Source organism: Haliaeetus albicilla, chromosome 3 (assembly GCF_947461875.1).
Source record: "Haliaeetus albicilla chromosome 3, bHalAlb1.1, whole genome shotgun sequence".
In the NCBI taxonomy this organism is placed as follows: domain Eukaryota; kingdom Metazoa; phylum Chordata; class Aves; order Accipitriformes; family Accipitridae; genus Haliaeetus; species Haliaeetus albicilla.
In genome coordinates this window covers 38085374-38108984 of record NC_091485.1, presented here as the reverse complement: position 1 = coordinate 38108984, position 23611 = coordinate 38085374, and the positions used below count along the sequence as shown (strand labels likewise).

General features: G+C 38.2%; 1 protein-coding gene across 1 annotated transcript; it reads right to left on the bottom strand.

Moving 5' to 3' along the window:
• YTHDF3 (YTH N6-methyladenosine RNA binding protein F3) lies at positions 1-23571 on the bottom strand. The gene is made up of 5 exons (XM_069779424.1): positions 23225-23571; positions 21062-21086; positions 15486-15571; positions 12508-14100; positions 1-974 (listed from the first exon to the last, which is right to left on the bottom strand). Exons 1-5 carry the CDS (start codon positions 23246-23248, stop codon positions 951-953), a joined length of 1752 nt encoding a protein of 583 aa, XP_069635525.1. The 5' UTR covers positions 23249-23571; the 3' UTR covers positions 1-950.
• Between the last annotated feature and the right edge of the window lie 40 nt (positions 23572-23611).

The following is a 23611-nucleotide window of genomic DNA, read 5'->3' as shown; positions in this document are numbered from 1 at the left end:
TATGCTTGCTAAACAAGAATTATGTTTATTTAGCTAGTGAATCACCTAGAGGAGTAAATTTTCACTTTCATGATAGCAATCTGTCAGGCTTGCAAACACCCAGAAATAGGAATTAAAGATTATTTTAAATGTAGTTATAAAGGTCATAAAAAGTCTGATTTAGACTGAGGTACATTTACTCAAAACTGAGATTCATTGAGTGGTAGCAAACAAACAGTTCCTCAGACAAATGCACTTTTTTCAGTATACATGTTACAGAAAAAAAAAATAAAGAAATGTGCATTAACTGGTGGTGTCCACCAAGCTGCATATTAATATTCTCTTACACCAAACAGTTTGAAACAAGGGAAATGTCATTCTAATATAATTTTGTTACGTTTCATTTGGCTAAACTGCAGCTTAAAGTTGCTTTGCCATATTAAAAGATTACTACAATAATTTTCACATGAACATTTAGACTTGAGTTTTACTCCAGGACTAAATATGGCATGATTTGCTTTTAATCTGTTGAATAGCTAAAAACTGACAATTAAAAAAACTACAACAAAGAAAAAATTAAGTTGAAGCAATGTGAATCTCACATCATTGAACCACTTCTAATGGTTAAATGTTAGTATTTAACAAATTCAAAGAGTTAATGAATCCTTGCATTCGTTCGGTCTCCTGTGCCTTAGCTAGGATGCATAAATACAAAAGACAGCAGATACTGGTAAAAGCTTCAGGACAGAAAGTGCTTGACGAAGGTACAGTTCTCAAGTGTGTTTGGTGAGAGAGTATAAGGGCAGATGCACTGATGAGAACCATTACAAGAAGAGTCAATTTTGTGTTAAAGTGTTCAAAGATGTCACCTTAAGCAGAAAAAAGCTTTAATAACGTCTTCTTAGACATATTAGGCATTTCCAGAGTCTACATCATTAGTGTTGTAATTCTAGCAGGACATCTCCATATAGTTATTGTTTGTTTCTATTTCTCTCCTGAAAAAAAACAAAACACAAAACAAAAAGGAAAATCATGTTAATACACACAGTTCAACATTATCTGCTTTCGTCTCATTAAAGCAGTTGCATTACTTGCAATTTCTCTAAATCAGGCAACAAGCTTTCAAGGAAAAAGCTTCACTTTTTTCAGGAACATGAAATATCTAGTTCAAGTCAACTTCTTAAAAAGAAACACAGATGTATATGTCAAACTAAAAGGCAAATATGTTCAAAAAAAACAGCTATCAAAAAGAAAAGGATTTATAACATTACTTTCAAATCACTTCCGATAAAATATATTGCACAAAGTGAACTGCGTAAGGAGACCAAGGGACCTACAAACAAGGCAAGAGGTACCCTAAATCTTCTGCTTAACTTGTTCAAAAATGCTCTGCGTGAATATTTAAATATACTACTCTCCATCCATTATATCCCTGAAAAAGTAAAGCTCATATTCCCAGGTATCTCATTCAAGGCCCCCTATAGTAAAATGTTTCAATGTTCTTAAGATCAAAAGGTAAAGGAACAAGTTGGCCCACTACCTCCTCCTCCATACAAACACATTGCTCAAATGGTGAGAAAAATAATTAAAAAAAAAAAGCCATCCATACTTTTTTTAGAAATTACTTTTAATAACAAAATGCAAACCCAGTGAGGTAGGAATGGCTGGGAAAAAAACCATTTGAATGCAAGCGTGAGTCGCAGTCAAAACCATATTCACTACAAAGACTTCACAGCACTGCGAGATGTTGCATTTGCTGCAAAGGAACAAAGTCCGTAATGTCATCTGTGTAATACAAACAATGATAAACAACTTTCTACGGTTAAGAGCTAAAAATACTAACTGCACTGTATCTCTATCAGGGACTAACAAATTCTTCCTCTGTATTACAAGTCTAACAGAGTAAATAAAATTTTCAGTGCTTTATCATCATCCATTTTCTCTACTTTGTTAAGACAAACATACACATAGACATTATGACTACCTCTAAGAAAAAAATAAAAACAGATCAATAAACTATATCTCATTACCTTCATTATGTATCTTCCAGACCATAAAAAGACACTGTAGTTTGACTCTAAGAAACTAAGAATTTATCTTCCAATAGCATTTCCTTTCTTAATATGTACAACTGAGCACGTTACAGAAATGTTTTAAAACACCTTCATGGAAGAGAGGTAGGTTCCCTCCCCTTTTAAAAGAGAACAAAAAACTCATTTCCAGTATTTTTATTACTAATGCATTACACAGCATGTTATAAATGGAACATAAACATAGCAGGGAAAACCAAAATAAACCAGGAGGCATTTGAACAATGACTTCAAAACTACTCTATCTGATACCATGCTGAAACTTTATTATGCTAGAAACTATTTAGGAAAAGTGCAAATTAGCATATGAACCCAAATAAATTCTGACAAAAAGACACTATAATGAAAGAGGATACATAACATTTATACTGGTTATTAGAGTACAGCTGATGATCTAGTCCTCTCCAAGACAGACCTCCAAGTTGCTTCAAGATGAACACCAAAAAAGTAAAGCTCACACAGACTTCTTGCTCACAATAAGCAGCTCATAGTCCCAGCATCGTACATCTAAGATTGGGCATTCTCTAGGGCAAAACTTCAGTATATTTAAAGTGAGAGCGATACTTGCGCTGTTCTGCCAGAAATCATTTTTTCCTAGTTCAAAGAGACATGACTAGTATTTTCATAGTAAGGTACTATTTTTAAAATGCAAGATTGATAGTAACATATCAGTTTGTATTAATGACTGATAAGAGCGCACATCTAGGCTGAAAACAGAGTATCACTGGCCTCATGCCTCACTATGCATGCAAGGCATGCAAAAATAGCCTGCTCATGCACATCTCAGATTATTCCTCTACTATTAGCAGACTTCAACTGAAAGAACTGCAGAAAGTGCTAAGAAACACTACTGCAGTATTAAGTAGGAGCCTATGAAACTGTGATGTTAAGTAATGAAATCTCAGTATTTTAACAATTTTAAATTCTACATATATACAGATAAAATCACCTATTCCAGTCCATTTGCAAGTATTACATATGTAACCACTGAGTCAAGCCACGTAGAAAGCTTATCTGCATTACAAACTGCTGCACAGTAAATGGACTGACCATGTGCTTTGTGTAGCCGCTGAACTCAAAAGGCATTTAAGTTCATAAAAGTTCAAAATAGAAAGGGAATGATATCCTGACTACCTGCTTCCAGTGGATGAAATAAAGGAGGTGTTACAAATTTCAAGTCCATTTTTAATTCTACAGAGGAAAAAGGCTTCAAAGTAACACCAGCACACCTTTCCTGTAGTCTCAAAGTTACATATTACTATACTTATATTTATATACTTAAAGCAGACATACAAACTTGACATTTTTCAATGCAAGTGAACAGTACATTCTTCTTACCGGTATCAGTAAGATTTGGCACTCTACAGCAAAACAGACAGAGAGAAAACCTGATTTATTCAAAATGCAGGTAGTGGTATTAAACTCAAAAGCAAACTAATCCTCCCCACAGCTGTTGGTCAGATCACAGTGACTACCACTGCCTTTTCCCATCTCAAAAAGTATTCCTCTTCTGAGTTTTTAGGTGGCTTTTGTTTGATTGATTTTTTTTGTATAAACAGTGTTTATAGACAAACTAGCAGAAGACTTTATCACCAGCAGGTTTCCACCACCAGAGCAGAGGAAGTTTCCAGCATAACAGACTGGATTCCACTAACATTTGCCTTTCACCCAGCATCTCTTATTCATTTATTACATTCAGATGAGCAAAACCTTTGCCACATCTCTTGCAATGCTCTTGGATAAAAAGCTTCTCCAGTCAATTTAAGTTCCCTGCCAAACTTCACTTCAGAGCTCACCAGGGTGAGGTTACCCAACTTTAGAGGGAGTTTATGAGCAGGATGCGGAAATTAAGTACCATTCGAATTAGAACAATGGGGGAATGTATCGGCTGGTTAAAGGTACTTGCCAGCTGCAGACCATCTGGTGAGCAGCTTTAACACATGCAAATAACTTTTGACACAACCTGACAAAACTAAGTGAAGGTGAACCTGAAAATGCTTGGGCCTCAGAAACATGTGTCGATCTAGTACAAAAATATGGAATTAACTTGATCTGAACTGAGAGGCTGACTTACTTCCAAATTTCAGTTCTTTGAATTCAGAGCAATAATCAAATGATCCTGTGCTGAAAACTAGCTGCAATTTATCCTCAGATTTAATGAAATCTCAATGCTAACAAAATTTCAAAATTCAAAGCAACAAAAATGTTTCCTGATCTGATTTGAAAGAAACTACTGAGATGCCCATAACACTGACTTTTGGAATTTTTCTGTCAAAAAAAGAAGGTAAATGAAAAAGCCTGATTGTAAGTAGCAAAAATGTAAACGGTAGCCTAAACCCAACAAGCTACTACAGTCCTCAGCTGTATTTTTTTTCCCCGAAGATCCCACAAACTGAAGCTCAAGGTGAGGGAAGGTGGATTTGAAAGAAGGACTTCTGCTTTTTTATAGCAATTCATCAAGTGCAAGCATTTCAAGGTGTCCATTTTGAAAGCTATCCAGGATTGCAAACATGCACAGGCAAATTGCAGAGTTCCCACACACACACTCACCTCCAGTACAATTGGCTATACTTGCAAAAACCCCCTAGAATTTTGCCAAACTTTTGCATCTTACTGCAATGTTTAAAACGTTTATGCCTGAAGCTGTCTGCTTTGCCCCTCTCCCAAGAGGCAGCATTCTCCCAGCAGCTTCAGAAGGGAACGTGTAGCACATCTTAGTTGCTTCACTGCAAACTGCGATTTAATCTTCAACTTAAAAGCCCTGCTCATATGCAATGTAAGCTAACATGTCAGACTGCATTCTGTGAAGTGAGGCACAGGCACACATCTCCTCTGCCAACTCTGCTGCGTGGGCAGGAACACCTGGCAGAGGCAGAACAGACAGCTGTAGAGGTGGTGAGAAGCAGCCACAGCAAAGTTCATGAAATCTCATTTACTAATGGCATGAGCCATAATCTGCAGTTTATTGCACCACAGTGTACCATTACAGCTATGACAGCATAAACATTGACCTTAGTGCTTGAGAACCACAATGAGAAACAGATTACTGAGAAAACTGAAAAATGCTAGAAATAGTTTTCTCCATTTATGACAAGGATATCACTGGCTATTAATATAAAACTACATTACTAAAACTTTGAAGTTTTGTAAAATAAAGGTGCTTTTTAACTTCTCACTCGTGAATTCCAAACTAGAGAGGGTAAATCTCCTGAAGACAGAGATTACCTCAAAACCAGATAAAAATATTTAAATACATTTTTCCAAGAAGCTCTTCTGGGAATTCTGGGAAGATGGGAAGGAAGCATCAGATGGAAAGGATCTCTAGAAACCTTACATGGACCTAGAAATTTTTCCTGTGGAGATGCCATCCCCTCCCTAAACACTCATTTTCTTCTAATCCCAACATGAAAAATACAAGGCACAAATTAAAAAATCAAAAGTCAACACAGGAAGTCAAACAATGTTTTACAACTCCAGAGCAGTTCCTTCTGGTAAGCCTTATGAATTAACACTCATTTTGAGACCTTGCTGCTGCAGATCATTTGAACTCCAGAGAGTAAAGGCTTTCAAGCATATAAACATTAAGAAAGTCTGAAAAACTACAAGACCTAGCCTTCTAAATTATTTCTTCTTATTATTAGTTTTGATGGCATCTTACTTATTTCAGTCTCTGAAACATACTTAGCAATAGTAAAAATGTGAACAAATTACAGTAAAAAGGTAAATACATTTGAATTTAAGCAGATACATGCATTGCTAGTGAAACATGGACAGACCATATTATTATGATAATGACAAAGGCAATAAGAACTTAATCCACATCTGAAATTCCACAGCACACCAAATAACAAGGTACAAACATTCAGAAGGCAGAGGTGGAGAAAGAAATCCAACTACTTTAAAGATATCATGTGATAAAACACAATGAGGAAATGCTCTGCAGAAACCAAGCTTGAACTCCATGAGCCAGAAAAGCCCTTCCAGTCTTGTCTCCCCAGGTGGATACTTTCAGTGATGAATCAGCCAATTCTAACTACAAGTAGCAAGTGATTCCTTTCAGTGCTGTACATCATTACACATTGAAATATCAGATTTGAATTAGCTACAAGACAGCCATTTCAGCAAGTTCATTAAAAAGTAAAAAAATCAAGCTTGTAGATCCTCAGTATTGTTAACAATGCTCACAGCGTAACATCAGCTTTTGAAGATTGAAAACAGATAGCTTCTAACTACATCTATGGAAACTGTATTGTGATGACCACTGTCCCAGCAAAAGGAGCAGAAAGATGACTCTGACACCTTTGTTAATTTTTCTCAGATGCCCATGGGCAACAACAAGATGATTTTATTTAATTGCTGCTAAGAAATCTATAGTAGCATTGGAAGGGAAATGACATCCACTGGAGGGCCTACGAAATACACTGGGGAAGAATTTCTCTGACAATTTTTCTTTAAGTCTCATGCTCTCTGCACACGCGTAACTCAAATTCCAGTCTGCCATGAGGAAACATGAACTTATTTTATCTTGGTTTATCATTATTTTGTATATGAAAGTGCAACAAACATGCAAGTTTATGTTTACTTTTTCACAACTGACTATAATCCCTAGGTACAAAAGCAAAACAATAATTATAATTACCTGTCAATATTAAGTACACTACCAGACCTCTGAAAAGCTGCTCACAAAGAAGTGGGCTCAAACCGCTTATCTGATACAAATTTTGTAATGTATCATTTCAGCTAGATGAATCTGAAGGTTAAAGCCAATCAATTTTGATACAAAACTTAAACAATCCTACTTCAACTGAATCTACAGAAACAGCTTTACTAGATATGCAAGATCTGCGTGGTTTTAAAGTGCCATTTTTTCCAGCAAAGCACCACCAGCAATGTTCACTGGAGTTTCTGCTAACTAGCCCATCTGTGGTACAAATCAATGAAGCAAGGCTGAAGTACTGTATGGAGAGTCACACAGGTTGCAACTCCCTTGCAATATGCAGGCTTATTTCTTTCCTGCAAACTGCAGGAAAAGCATCAGTGTTCCAGTAAATTTGTTCTTAATAGAGCAGTGCAATCTGAGGAGATGTAGCAGGAAGCAGAATTTTAACAGCTTTTCATGCATACTCAAGGTTCTGCTTTTGCTCTGGAATAAGAGATTTAGAATTACTCCTTTGCTTTAAAAACTACAACTTAAAGACACAGCATTTAGAAAAGGTAGAGCTGTCACAGATCCAGCTCAATTCAAGTTTGAAGTCTTGTCTTAGGAAGTCTTCATATTTAAGAACACTAAAGAATTTAGATTCCAAAAATGACTGGTCTTTTGAGCATTAAGGTAGACCATTAGATTGATATACCTAGCTTTTCCAATAGGGGTCCCTATTTTACAGGAGAAATTGGTCTTTCAAGTCCCAGAGTCGAGAATTTAAATGCACTCTGTAAGAAGGGACTCCGTAAACTTGATTTTGCAAGTAGGAATTTCAAACCAAAAAGAAAAACAATACAAGATCCATGCAAGTGTCCCTATAAACTAAGACCACCTGTGAGTTTAATTACATTCCAACTTTTTAATTCAACAGTCCAGTATTGCACTTTTCCCATTGCACCATCTTTTCACTTGCTGGAGTAATGCAGACCACACCACTACTCAAACTCTTACAGAGTCACTCTGTACGAGACCATATTTTAACATCCAGACCTCTCCACAGTATCCCCATCCTGTAATAAATTCTAAACCCTACCTCTGAACAGAAACAATTGACTATCAAATGCACAGAAAACAGGCACATTTGAAATCTATGTGTCTATAACAAGAGAACTTGCAGGTCATTTTTAACTGTTTCCAAAAGACTAAAGATGCAAAAGCAAATGAAGATATAGTAAATAAGCACAGCATCATGGGATGAAAATTCTGGATCAGTACATCTAAAATTATTCAAGCTCCAAGTAATCATCTTCTCCTGAGACCAGGGGCACATACTCATCTCATGATTATCAAAGGAGCAAAAATGTATCTTCTGTTTCTACTTTCTGACCATATTGGTTTTTCTTAAAGCAGACATGAGGCATGCTATATCACTTTGATTTATGAAGATGAAACTGTAGATAAACATCAAGTTCAAGGAAACTGCAAAATAATGGCCCTTGAAACATCAAAAGCATACAGGAAATGGACAAGTTTCTCAAGATACTACGTAACCTGTTTCATTTACTGTTTTGAACCTCTTTTAGATGTAAAGACACAAACTTTAAAAAGTCATCTGGTACAACTATCATTTAACTACATTAAAAAAGTTCGTCAACTACCTGTGTTCTTTGACCTGTACAAGGACTGTGGATGTATCTATATCTGACTTTGACATTATAACCTAGGAGCTGATGGTTGGGGGGTAAGGGGAGGATGAACTGTCTACAGTTCACTCTTAATGGACATATTCTCACTTCCCTCTTTCCTTTAAGATATTCTCAAGAAATATCAAATTAAGCATAAAGTCAGCAGTGTCCTGGAATGGAAAGGAGTTACACTGCTTAACACTGCAGCTTGATTATGACCCAATTATCAGGGAATCAGAAGGGGGGGGGGGGGAATTACTCCTTTTGAGAGTCAGAAAATTTTAGCTATATCAGCATTCCTATTACAAGATATGTAGTACAACAGGAGAAAGCTAACATTTTAAATGTTTATTTACCTGCCATTTAAAGGCTTCCTGAAAATAAAAATTCCAAATGTAAATTAGATAAATATATATTGAATTCCTCCGTCTTCTCCCACAGATAAAAATTAGTTATTTTTCTGAACTATCTCATGAAGAAAATAATCTAAAGCATTCTACAGTTGCATGGAACCATGATATTTTTTTCCATTATATGCTACAAAAATAGAACTCTGCGCTAAAGAGCACCAAAAGAAGCCCTAGGACAACAAGTAGCTGCAGGTTAACAAGCCACCACCTGAGGGTGAGGAAGTTGTAATCTTCCAACAACTGCATTTTTACTCAGAGACACATTTCATTTTGATCCATGTATTTACTGAAGATCAGGTACAAAACTAACACAGACTTCTTTTTTTTTTCCTTTTCAATACCTTTTATTTTCCTAATGTCATTATGTGCTCTTAAATGGCATGTTTTAAGAATTCTGTTCCATTTTTTTAGCTCTTATTGCTACTGCCTTCTGTTGAAAGACAATCAAATACGTTTTTAAATAATCTGCACACAAATATGCACATTTACACCATGCAGCAGTAGTTCAAACTAAGGACTAATGCAATTTCAGATTATTTTAATATACTACTGACAGAACTCATGAAAAAAAAATCACTGATTTCTTTGCTCCTTTGGTGAAAGATCACAGCACTTGCATGTTTAAAATAGGACACTGGAACCTGAGCCGTAAGAAAAGTCTGAATGATGACCGCACAAATTTGTTTCCAACCCCACTTGTAGATACCTTACCCACACCAGGGTCACATCAAACAGTGATAGACACTAGAGTTCTAATATTTAAGCTTAAAGAGACTATTCATAGTCATTTGCAAGTAACCTTTATCAAATGGCAAAGTTACTGAAGTTTCTTCTTCTGTTAATCACAGATTAATTCATTGCACTTTTATAAGTATACTGCCATATTTTAATAAAACATACTGCTAGGTCATATTGGAAATTAATTATTGATCCCCCTGAGTTGTTAAGATTAAAAACTTTTACAACCAATTATTTTAAAATAAGTTAGCTGGAATGATGAACAGTTATAGAGTAAATTAAATCCATAAATCATATGCTGTTTACTACGTTTACCAGATCACTGGCTGTATGAAAGTTTGTTACCACCTATGCAACAACAAAACATTAACTGAACTTTAAGGAACATATAAATGACTACTGCTGCTTTATGTATTTAATATTTTATTAACAGCAATAAGCACATTTTTCATGACCGAAACACTGGAAACAAAGTGATTGCCACAGAAAATGGGGATGAACTTAATTTACACAGTTCTACTGGCAGCAGAGAGTGCATGAATTTAAATACAGCTCCGTGAAAGCCTAGCTGGCACTAGGTAATAAAGGATTACTCCATTAACCATAAACCAGTGTTTACAATACTGATTGTTGCATTTCCAAACTATTCTTGAATCATAAAAGAGTTAACAATTATATGTTTACAATTTAAAGACAGGTTGTTTGTATACTGTGTGATAAAAGGAGAAACCCAGAGGTATAAGATCTACACCCAATCATAAGAGAATGATAAAGATGATCTCTCAGTAGCTGTCATTAGTTTAATTTGGACTTCCTATATTTTAAGTACATATTCATTTGCCTCAGGCATATCTAAAATCCCTCTACAAAGATAAAACCTCACAACTAGATATGCAGCTCTGAAGTATTTTTTTTATAATTTGTCACAAAACCAATTTGTACAATGTTGTAGAAGACTCAGTGCCTACTATGCAAGTATGTTGACAAGTATGTTTTCTCTCAATAGCATTGGGAAAGGTAACTTAACAGAGAAATGCAGAGTTCAGTACTTGAGTCATACAGATACTATATGTTTCCCTGAAGATATTACAGGAAACAACAATGTTACTTTATTACACAAATATGCGTAATCACAGTCATCTAGTTAGAGACCTACTAAATGATGAATTTAGTACTTTGAATTTTAAGTTTAGCATACATAGAAACACTACGAATAATCTATGTTACCCCCTCCATTACATTTCGTAGCTTTCATCTACTACTGAGGGAACAAAACCACAAATAAAACACATTATCTTCCTGAGTTGCTAGGGCATGTCTGAATTATGACTCCTTTGATAAGTTTTTTTCACAAAAGTAGATACTTTGGAAGCAAACCAGTTATTTGTGGAGCATCTTAAAACATTAAAAATTAAGAACATACTGAAACACAACGGCTACAGAGAAACAGGATAATCTTAAACCATCTGAAACATTACCGAAATCACAATGAGGTTGTAATAAAGCCTGAAAAAGTCAGTTTTTCCCATACAGTGAATACTCGTTAAGAATGCAGCCCGTCCTCCCATCATTAAGATAGCATGGAAGTAACTATACTGATTTAGGGCATATTCAGTTTTCTTTTTAGAAAAAAGATTCAAAAGGCATTACATACCCAACTAGGATACTCATCTTGCCTCCAAACAATAAAAACTTTCAACATGACAATTTATTGCAGAGCTGTGCAATTAAACTACAAAACTGATTTTGGGTATGCACGACACCAGTCTATAGGAGATGTACATTCCTAATCCTTCAACACATTTTACAAGAGAGGTAGAACCACTGCAGTTCTAGAAACCTAAGAGAAGTAAGGGGGCTGTGATGCATATGAAATTCTTATGCAGCCAGAATTGTGGCAGCTTCAAGAAGTGAACAAATTCAGGACTTTGCATCCCACAAGGCCCCTAATTAGCATAAGCCCTAGAGACTTTGGCGGGGGGGGGGGGGTGGGGGGGGGTGGGGGTGGTATTTATTCAGTAGATGGTGCGACAAGATGAACAGAGCACTACCACCAACTGCACTGATGCAAACGCCCTTTTCTGAATACTTGCACATCATCTAACTGGTACAATAGTTCCTGAAATGTTTCTAACCATGAGACAAATCATTATTTACAGTTACTAGCAAATCTGGAAAGAAAACAAATATAGCAAAAGTAAATATGGTGGTCAACATAAATGTTATTAGTAGGGAGAGTACACACAAAACAAAGTAGACAAGTCCTATAAAACAGCTTAAATTAAATGCCTTTTTCCCTTGTCTGGTTTTCTGAAATACCTCCAAAACTAAAGGTTTCTCTACACATTTATCATAGGTATACTTTTTCTTCAGAGAAATGAACTGCACATTACTTTTTTTAGGAAATGCGCTATCAGAAATGTCCAAAAAATGATTCCGACAGTGTACAAGTCATCACTGTATCACTTCCATGTTTCACAACTGTACAAAAGACAAATTGAATCAAGGGGGAAGCCTGATTTTCACAGTAATCATGCTGTTAACATTCTGTTAAAGCAGAATTTGAATTGAAATGTTATGTCAAATAAAGTAAGCTTCTCCTGTAACTTGAGGTCCTTTTTTGTGACATCCAGAAACCATAAAAATCTAAACTAGAAGACTTCAGTTACAGGTAATACACTCAATTCAGTTTTTGTTTACTCTGAAGGGTAAAATATGTCACAAGTCTGCTTATGCAGGCCTATGTTAATATTGTGGTTAAACACATGCGTGTGTTAAAACAAGTTACAAGAACTTAAATCTTTTCATTAAGACTCAGTTACACCAAGTACAGACACCTTGGGTAAAAAGCACCACTTTCTGATTCAATACTCACACACAGAAATTCCAGTTGTATGAAAAACGAGGTTTCCAAAACCAGAAAAAACAGGAGAGCTACTATAATGACATTGATTTCTTACCCTACGCATGGCTTCCTCCTCCTCTTGACGCTTCTCATAATGTGCAAAGTCATCAAAGATTGAGGTGGTATGCTTGAAAGTAGCAATTATTTTAAGCACTTGCTTGGCTTTTTCTAGGGGTACCTCTTGAGTGTCCCTCGAATTGGTAACCGGTTTGTTGTCATTGTTTTCCAAGCGAATATGCCGCAGTTGGTTATTGGGAACGTCTTTGACAAAGATCCATTTGACATCAAACTTCCCCTTCCACTTATCCTGAGACCAGACACCAGCATATGCATTGTAGTCCACAACAGACTTCATCTCAGCCACTCCACAAAAGTGTCCACTGCCATTCACACTGAAGAGTAAATAGAGTGGGCCTTTTCCATTCAGGGAACGGTAAGCAGCATCCAAGCGCTTATTACCATGTTCAGTACTACACCAGATAGAGTACTTAATGGAGCGATGAATATCGTCCTCTGAATAACTTTTGATTATAAACACACGTCCATTCTTCAGATTCCAATCGAAATCTTTGGGATTGTAGTTGTTTATGGCCTTTAGTTTCTCCAGCACTGGATGCACTTCCACACCAGAAGGTGAGGAGCTGACGGATACAACACCTAAACCAAAGTTCTCACTACCAGCTCCATTGTTCTGGCTGAAGCCCACACCCCTATTACGAGGAGCTACCCAGCGGTTTTGCAGCTGTTGTTGCTGCAACTGGTGAGGCTGGGCCTGCTGCTGAGGTCCTTGTTGCTGTTGCGGTTGCTGTGGCTGAGGCTGCTGTTGAGGCAGTTGGCTTTGCACCAGTGGTGGTGGTTGAATTAATGGCTGAGGCTGCTGGATTATAGTCTGAGGAGGCAGTACTGGTTGGGCTGGGGGTGCTTTTACCACTGACCCTTTGTCATCCCAAGTTCCAATATTCATGTTGTGTTTTATAGGTGGTGGTGGTACAGCAGGGCCCCCAATGCCCACATTACCTTTAGGCTTGAGTTTCGGCTGAGGTTTAGCAGGCTTCCTTGCAATGGCAGCCCACGAGGTTGGTTTAGGTGCTGAACTGCTAACTGGGGGCACGCTGTTTGCTGCAATGCTTGTCATACCTGTACTGCTCAGAGCTGAACCTACAGTTTTTGTTACAGCAGCCGTCATATCTCCACCAATTTTCAGTCCAGTCATGCCTTGCTCAATGCTGCTAATCCCAGGCACCTTGCTCAGAGTATCACTCCCAAATCCAGCCTGTCCATCTGCTATGGCTCTCCCAAGAGAACTAGGTGGATAGCCATAGCTGCTGCTGTAAGCAGAGCTTTGCGTTGATTGTCCCTGAGATCCACTTGTCCCCCATGTAGAGAAGTCTGCATTCCCAGGAAAAAAATTAAATCCATGCTGCCCAAGAAATGGAGGGGTATTTCCTAATGCCCCAGGTTGACTAAATACACCATCGGGTATGTAATGGTGTTCACCATTACTCATCTGTCCATAAGTTGTCAAGTATGGCATTGGAGGGTCGCCTGCAGTTGACCATGCTGCTTCGCCTAAAGAGTAAGGAAATCCAATGGATGGAGCATAATAACTAGGCATATATGGGTCTGACATTGGTGGATAGCTGTTACTCTGCAAGAAAATAAAACAAAAATCAGCAATATAGACAATTATGCTAAGGGCAAAAAAACCCTGTAATACAGTCCAAAACATTTTTCAGGATTATATGAATGCATTTGTAACTTCCACCATTCCTCCCAACATAAAAGATGAACAAGGTATCTGTTAGATATGGCCATTTTTTCCTCCAAAGACCTTTTCAAAGCACTGAAGAGCATCATTTTTTGTAATATTTTATCTTTATTTTCAGTTACTGAGCTAGGCTTAAGATGCCTCCATGTCAACAGTATCAAGAAAATAACAAGCTACTTTAAAAAACAAGCCATAACAACTGCAGTTTCATAGAGAAAAATAGGTGCAACTATAGTTTAAAGTTTTGCTATTCTTAGTTTCATCAAATTTCTCACTTCTAATTAGAGACACCTGCCAGAATATTATAGTGAAAAGGATAAAAGGATGCCTGTTTGTTTCAGGCAGAACAATCAAACTGTAACATTTCCACACTATTGAGAACAGGCATTAAGTACTATCTGTGGCCTAGTAGAACAAAGTTTGCTAGCTAAATTCAAATTCCACTCCCAAGACTCCTGGGAAGTCACAGCATTTACTTCTTGAGAAGATAAAGCTCCAAGACATTTGAAGGACAACCCCCACATGACTTTTGATGTTGTTTTGGGGGGAGAAAAAAATGCACATCATCATCCTCTACCTGATGCCTCCTTAATGTATTATTTGAAAAAAATGGGAAGGCAAGCAAAATTCTCAATGCCTTTTAATAACTTGCGCTTTCTCCCCCTCTCAAGACCACTATAACTTACCAACTTAATTTAATGAGTACTAACTTTTTGGCTAGAGACAATTCACAGTTCTGGAAACAAGTCATTAACTTCCTGGCAGAAGAGTTATACCAGTAATATTAAGCTTCAATCTATTATGCCGTCAACTGTGAGCTACTTCTACCAACTTCAAAGGAAATCACATTCAAGCAGTTACTATCTTCTCAGAGCCAATGAAACTGTTGTCTTAACTGCATCCCATTTATGATGATTTCATTGTAAACGTAAGGTGTGGGGTTTTGTTTTGGGGTTTGTGTTTTGTTTTCTGGGTTTGTTTTTTTCCTCAAGCTTCTTGTAACTGCATCTTTCTGAAGTCAGAGCACAAACATAAGAGCAGGAGACATCAGAGCATGCTTTTATCTGAATCTTTTCCAGAATTATTAAAGACTTTACCAGTTTAAGTTATCATGTGGTAAGACAAGACAAGACACAAATTATATTTCAATGGATATTCAGGCAAGTAAGTAATGCTAGCTAAGAAATATCATCCTAAAATTAATGAAGTCTGGAAGTCAGTTGAACTCCAAAATTAATTCAAGATAGTAAACAATGTTCACTTACCTGATTTGTCTGACTACTTAGATATGGCTCAAAATCATCATCATTTACTGCATCCTTTTGATGAATCGAACCGTTTTGTACTGAAACTAAAAGTAAATCTGTATTAGGTATACTCTCTGGAAGATCTATGTTGTGCTTTTAATCTTGACAACACTCCTTAATCACCTGCACATTGAAATACTTGTGCTTTGTTGAGACTGAACATATTACTGTTAAGCATCACTTTGCTAAATTTAAAGAAAATGGCTCATTCTATTGATGATCCCAATCAGTCTCAGGAGAGGTCTGGAAAGATGGCAACCAGAGCAGACTACTCCTGACTATTCTTTTCTGAGCTCCATAGACAGAGGAAAAACTATAGGCACACCTTATTTGCACAGGCAGTAAATCCAGCGTTTCCAGAAGTACCAGACCAAGTGCAAATGTGCAGACCAACCAGATCAGACATATTCAATAGGTTCAGGGAAAGTTGCAACATACAACATTATCCTGCCAGGACAAAAGTCAGTTACCCACCAAGACAACCATAAAGGGCACTACTATTCAGCTATTTAATTCTGTATTTCCTACGTAAATATTACACTGTACTGCATTAGCGGCATCTCTGAAGCTCAGAGGGTACACAGCAAAACAGAAACAAGAGCTAAAGTCCCCAAGGGTGATTACAATCCTTTCCCAACATATATGCCACTATACACTGGAATCTCTTCCCACCTGCTCTTCTTGGCCTCCTATTACCTTTAATTTCATCTAAGGCATTACACCTACCTGGGATTTTCCAGTTGCCCAAATTACTTGAAGCGTCTCTCCACCCTCCCCCAGGCTACTATTCAAACAAAGTCAAGTTGCACAAATTTCTACTAAGTTCCATTGTTTCCCATGGTGCAAAGCAGAGCAGGGACTTAAACCAGCAATTTGCAATTATACAACTTGAAGATGAAGACCTCTTCTCAAAAATAAATTACTGCTGTTCCAAATACAAGGTTTTTTTCTTATTTATCAAGCAGGTTCAGTGAAAAAAAAACAAAACAAACAAACAAAACCAACAAACAAGCCAAACAACAAACAGACAAGTTTTAGAGTGATCAGTAAGGTGCACTGAGAAACCACAACAGCAAAAGTTAAAACAGCAGATTTTCTGACAGCTGGAGACACTGAGTTAAGAGCTGACTCTGCAGTCTCCCTCTTCTAGCAAAAACTTCTGAAAGGTATATACAACCACGTAACTAAACCTTCAACTGTGTTGGAAGTAGTGTTTAAGAGTGCGTTTTTTTCTGTTTCATTGGGGCGGGGGGGTGGTTCTGCCACCCAAAGTTCACATTGCAAACCAAGTGGTGCCTGGACCAAGTCACTTCAACTTTTTTCACATTTGACTTGAATACCTCTAAACCAAACTGCCTTCAGGCAATGAAGCTAGCTGAAAAAATGACAAAGGGATAGATATAATCACAAGGAATAACCAAAATTCTGGAAAAAAATATTAATTTCAGACAGCAGTAAAAAGAGCTGAAAATTCATAATTTAACACAAAACAACAGAAGATTTTTTTTTTTTCAAAGCAAGCAGCTGGGAAAAAAAAAAATCAAGCAACTTGTGTTTTGAATGTCTTCCTGGAGTTTTAAGAGTCAGAACACTTGACACTTCAGTTATTACAAACTGGCACAGTGCGTTTGTATACTAGCTACAGCCAAGTATGACCAGCAATGGTGAGCACAATGGGTTTTAAAACCTGACAGAACAGTATTTCTAGATTAAATACCAAATTTAAATTAACATTAGGTGTTGGATTTGGTTTTTTTTCCCTAAATAAGGAGTTTCAGTTAAGGTCATTAATCATCCTGAATTTCCACACAATGGTAACATATTAATGAGCTGGAACGCTATATTCTTTATATTTGGCCCAGTCACACATGGGATGAACCTCAAAATCTTTTGTCCATGCCATGCCCATTGCTTAGACTTGACTAAATACTAGGAGAGCACAAATGTTAAATAGAATTCTGTTATAATGAAAAACATAGATGGAGGCATACAAGTTTCTTAAAAGTATGCAACCACAAATAAAGGAATAAACAGCTGCATGTCAAGACTAGAATCCTATCAAAATTAATCTCCTCATACTGACAGCTAATCTTCATAAAACATGCATCTGCTGTGTTTATTGTTTCAGAGGTATCTAAAGGTCACTTAAGACAGAAATTTTTTTTTGTCTGTCATTACAACTAACACAGAATATTCTTCTAAATGTATTTTCCTTCTTATTTATTCTGTATTGAGATCTTAAGTCAGTGACTCAAGAGTTCTATACTGACATCTTTCCTAGTAAATATATATATTTTCCAGTGAAATAGCGTTACTAGAAGTTTGTTTCTTTGGCTTTTCATTCTACCTTTACGTAACGTGTTAATAATGAAGAAGGTAGCCCACACACACATTTAGCAACAGCAAACAGATTAAGACACATGCCTCATTCCCAAAATCTCACATTAAGTGTTCCAACTGAACAGGGCAGTGATGAAGAATACTAATCGAAACTAATCTACAGTTACTAAAAACATCTGTATCAATCCAATCCTGAAAATACTGTATACTTCTGCAAACACTGTGAAAACATACAGTGTAATTAGATATTGGGAAAAAACAACTCATCAAATAAAGGAACTTAAAGCTTATATTCTTTTAACTGCTACTATCCTTTGAATAACCACTTGCAAAATGCACAAATGACGGCCAAAGGCATAAGAATAAAATTTTCATTAGAAGAAGCCGTTACACGTTAATTAATGTGGAGAATAAACACTAAATGAAACATGAACATTTCATTCTTGTTTTAAACCTAATGCTTATGTTTACGCCTACTACAAAACCAAAATTTTTATTTATACATATATGTGTGTAAACACAAGTCAGCACTTTCCTATCACAGGTGTGATACACTGGCACAACAAACAAAAGAAAAGGGGGGGAAAAAAAAAAAAGGAGTATTGGGAGTGCCAGTTTCTCCCTATCACCACGCCACTGTAAGACGTCATTTGATTGATGTCAGTTCTGATGTTTTATGTCAACTGTATAGTAGTTGACAATTAGAATAAGAAAACTTTCAAGACAGGATATTTTACTCATTCAAATCTCTGAAATACCAACATTAGCATCTGACACAACAGGTGGACAGTACTGTTCTACACACTAGAACTTCAATCCCACAAATTCTGGTCAAGGCAAACAGCACTGTATACCAATTTATAATCGACTAGAATAAAGCATCAAAAACATTTTCCTAGACAATACAAATAAGCTACCTCCCAATGTCATTTGCAGGTCTAGTATTTTTTGTTTCAATATGAAAAGTACTCTATTTCCATGCATACACCTCTTACACTGCTCACTCACGTCCTCTCATATGCTCTACCAGACATGTGGACAGTAACCTTTTTACCATCCTCTAACATTATTACTCTTATGCACAGAACCAACTTCAGAGTAGTCTGTTAACTCAGTATAACATCTTCTGTCGAAGAAGCTCCTTTAAGCTGGGACCTATCATGACACCTGAAAAAAGATTACTGTCTGCTAACATGTGGTCAGTAAGGATTGCTGATACAGATTTAATCTATCCTCTTGAAAAAATCTCTAACCCAAAGCGAACCACTCGTGCTACACTGTGCTACCATTGTTAATCTCCTAGCCCCTTAATGTAATGCTAAATCATAGCAGTTTCATTAAATAGACGTTATACCAAATAATTTAACAGAATAGAGGAGATTACCATTTTGTTTCACTATAGTTTTCATTTAGGTCATAGTCTCACCAAAAGAATACATAGTAAGTATCCATTATTTAAAAGGATGCACTCCATAAAAATCCAAGTTCAGAAATGCAAAAATCTCATCGTTACATAGCAAACCAAGAGATGTGTTTTGATTCAAACATTCTGCAGCATTTACAAATTATAGCACACAAAAATACGCTAACATAAATAAGTTAAAGTAAAGCTGACTTGTGCATTTTCACTACTAAACAATCTGCAACGTAACACCCAAACAGAAATGCTTAATACTTTCACTGCAATTCATACATATGGAGTATAGTTCAAAAACTACATGTATGATTCTCTAATAGGTGCATCTCTAACCTCACTAAAACTGAGATATGGTAATTCAAAGAACGTGAAACCACAAACTACTTGCTAAAATAAATCTGACTTTTCCTCTCATTTAAGGCCAAGTAGGAAGGTATAAACACAAACTATTTCAAAGACACAAAGAAATAGTTAAAAGCTTCAGTTTGGGGCAACAAAAAAAAAAAAAAAAAAGGTAGCAGTATTAGAATATGAGAGAACAAGTAATCAAAAATGACCAAACTGAGAAGGTCTAAGGAGGTAAACACAAGTTTATTTTTCCCTGAATGAAGAGAAATTAAAAGGAACAGGCCAAATTCAGCAAGATTCAGGAACCATGTGCTACCTTGTAAGCAATATATGTAATAAGAAGCAGATAATCTGCACGTAGGCATAATAATAGAATAAATACACTGCGGATAACCTTAAGTGACAGTTCACAGAGAAGAATTAGATTAGTTCAGATCAGATAATGAACAGCGGGGGCAAAGAGTATATGAGCTCAAAAAAAAAAAAAAACCCAAAACAAAACAAAAACCACCAAACCAAACAAAACCCAAAACAAAACACATCAGTTTCCTGACTGCTTGAAGAAATAATAAGCATATTAACACACGAAGATAGCTGTGTGCATGCTATTCTATAGCTCAGCTTTGCTAAGCACCTAAGAATTAAATGGACACAAGTGTAGTGATCAGGCAAAAAGAATTCCCAAATAGAACATTAGTCTTTATATGAAAGATAACAAATTCCAGACCAGAAATAAATTGCAAGATATAATCTGAGATACTGTTTACAACAGACTTGCCAAGAATTTGAGAGAGAAGAATATTAAGCAGTTAGTTCCTTGTTTCTGTGGGAGAGAAGAAACCCCATTGAGTATGGTATTTAAAAAACTAAGATGTTGACAGAAACATGAAAAAAGTAGAAAAGCAGAAGGCCTACAAACACCAAGAGAATATTCTATACTGACGCTAAAATGAAGAGAAAAGCCCACCAAATTTCTGAGAATAAGGAAGGTGATGTGTTCTGCTCACAGATATGAGTAACTAAATAGTCACATGGCTATTGCCTCGCAAGCTAAGGAAGCTGCTCAAAAGATTCTTCCTGATGATTCTAGTACACTGATTCTACTCGCTGCACAGAAAGGCCCAAGGTGTACTCTCAAAGTGATTATACAAGCATATCACAAAGTCAGCTAAAAAGAAATAGCTATGTTATCATCTGACTTGTGACATTAATCTTCATTTGCAAAATAAAATAATTTAAATTGATGTACCACTGTGCCACAGTAAAAAAGCTGGGAAATAACATTTTGGCACACAATTTCCTGTCATCTTGCTCTGAAATAAAAGACATCCTATAGCTACATTCTCATCCCACAATTGTCTGAAGACATATTAATCTCCATAAACAGCAAAATTAGAGTTTTATGCAGAAATACAAGAAATCAACTTACCTTTATTTCCCTGTCCTTTAGGTCTCTGTATATAGGAAAGTGGAAAAAAAAGCAAAGCAAGTTCGGTTAGAATCCTCTAATGTTTACTTCAGGGTAATTCCATTTATTTGCCAATTCTGCCCTTTTCAACTTAAATATCAGCTTAAAATATTATTAAAAACATGCTATTATAAAAATATTATACTATATAAAATAATGTCATATAACATATTACAAAAACCCCAACACAATAATTCTAAAATTGAAAAAATTTCACCAAAAAACATTGAAATAATCTAGTCTTTTACAGCACATTAAGCTTAAATGGTGTTGAAAACCTGAACAACAGATGAATTTTGATTGCCACCCCTCCCCAAGAAATATAAGCAATAAACAAAGCATAGAGTAAAAGAACAAAGAAAGTTAGCAGCTTAAGATTACTGCCAGTAGTAGAACTTCATTAGAACTTCATTATCATATATCATCTTTTAAGTTGACTGATGGGTACTTATCAGAGAATAACCAACAATGCCTTGCTTTTTAGATATACAAAAGAATATACATTGATATGGTAAGCTGAACTACAAGTTGTGCACTCCTCATCTAGGCAATTACATTGAGAAAATGATACAGTCTGTATGTAGCTTTCACACAAGGAAATAATACCTTAAGGAGGATTTTTTTTTTTTTTTTAGGATTAGTCATTACAAAACACTGTTAATCTGTCATGCACTAAGAATCACTGTAACAGTACAAGTTACAGTATCCTTAATTCCTCTATAGCGAAATAAAATAGCTTACAGAAACAAATGCTAGCCCATGAAAAATCTAATTCATCTTCTCACATATGTACAACTAAGAACAAGTGAGTCTCCAGGCTCCGTCACTCTCTAACAATTTTTAGTCCTGAAAAACTCAGTATTCAGAGGTTTGAAAGTTTAGAAGGCAACCACCTCCATCTTGCTTTCAGGTGCACCTGCCTCAGAGTTATCATAAGACTGTTTTAACACTGCTCCATCTAAAGCTGCACTGGTTAGTCACCTCCTTCTCCCCAAACCAGAGAAAAATCTCTGTAACCTTAAAAACCCCAACTCATCTTTTGGGACGAACCTAATCCAGACACAAAGGCATGCACAGACCAACAAGAGACATGGTACTAAGAAAGTTGGGAAGAAGCAGCCTGCCTTCGTGGAAGACAGAGCAGTGAAAAGCTAAGAGATCAATGAGCTCGAAATAAGTGCATAAAAGGAAACTAGAGAGCACGCACAGAGACAAAAGAAACAAAACATTAAAGGCACAGAGAGAAAATAAAAGGGGGCAGGGGACTGCAGGGCCAAAACTTTTGAGGAGTGGCAGAGGCCCATGGAGGAAGCAGAGACCAAGACAAAATAGCTTCCAGCCAGAAATAAAAGGTCAGCAGAGGCCTAACAAAGATTAAAAAAAAAACAAACCAACGTACTCTAAGCTCCGCGAAAAACCGACTAAAAAAGTGCAGCACAGCGCACGGAGGGAAACAGAGGAGAACAGCTGGAAGAAGCGGAGGCCGCGGGGAAGGAGCAGAAAGCAGAGGCCCGAAGAGAGAAGTGGTGGGTGAGGAGAGAGAAAGGCACGAAGCGAAAGGATGCGGTGACGAGGAGCCAGAAAGAATCAGGGGTGCGCAGGGGCGAGGAGAGGGAGCCGGGCGCCGCGGGGAGCCCGGCACCGCGGCTCTGCTGGAGCGCAGAGAGGAAACGGGCGCCCGGAGGGGCTCGGCCGGGCAGGGCTCGCCGGCGGGCCGGGAGCACAAAGGGGGCCGGCCGGGCGGGGGCCCGAGCCGGCAGGGCGGCGGGCCGGGAGGCGCGGGGCTGGGCTGAGCGCCGGCGGGCCCTGCGGGCGGGGAGGCGGAGCGGCTCTGGCGCGGATCAGCGGTTATAAATAGGGGCTGCCGGGCTGGGAAAGGGGCCCGCCATCCCGGGCGCCGCCGGCTCCGATTGATCGCCGCTCCCTATGGCGGCGCAGAGGGAAAGAGGGAGGGAGGGAGGGAGGGAAGAGGCCGCGAAACGCGCCGCCCCGGCGGCGAGGGAAGGTGCAGGTGGCTGCCCGGCCGCCGCCGCCGCCCCCCCGCGCCGGGGCTAACGACGGGCCGGGGAAGAGAAAAGGGCAGGGAGCGGGCGGCCGCCCCCCCCGCCACTCCGCGGCCGGTACCTGGTCGACGCTGGTGGCTGACATTCTTCACGGGGAGCCGCGATCCCCTCGCTCCGCTCCGCCTGGGCCTCGAGTGATTCCGCACGCCGGGGCCGCTCGCCCGCCCGCCCGCCCGCCGCGCCGCTCGCCTCCGCCGCCGCCTCCTCCTCCCCGCCGCCGCCGCCTGATTGTCGCCGCCGCCTGGGCTCGCTGCCGCCGCCGATCGGGTTCCCGCTGGAAGGAGCCGGCCGGACGGACGCAGCGCCGCTTCCCCCCTTGCTCTGGGCTCCGCTTCCCCACAATGGCGGACGGGCTCCGGCTCCCACTTCCGCTCCGCGGCGCCCTGACCTTCCGCTCCCCCTCCGCCGGCGTCGCCACTGACCTTTCCCTTCCCGTCCCCGCCTCCAT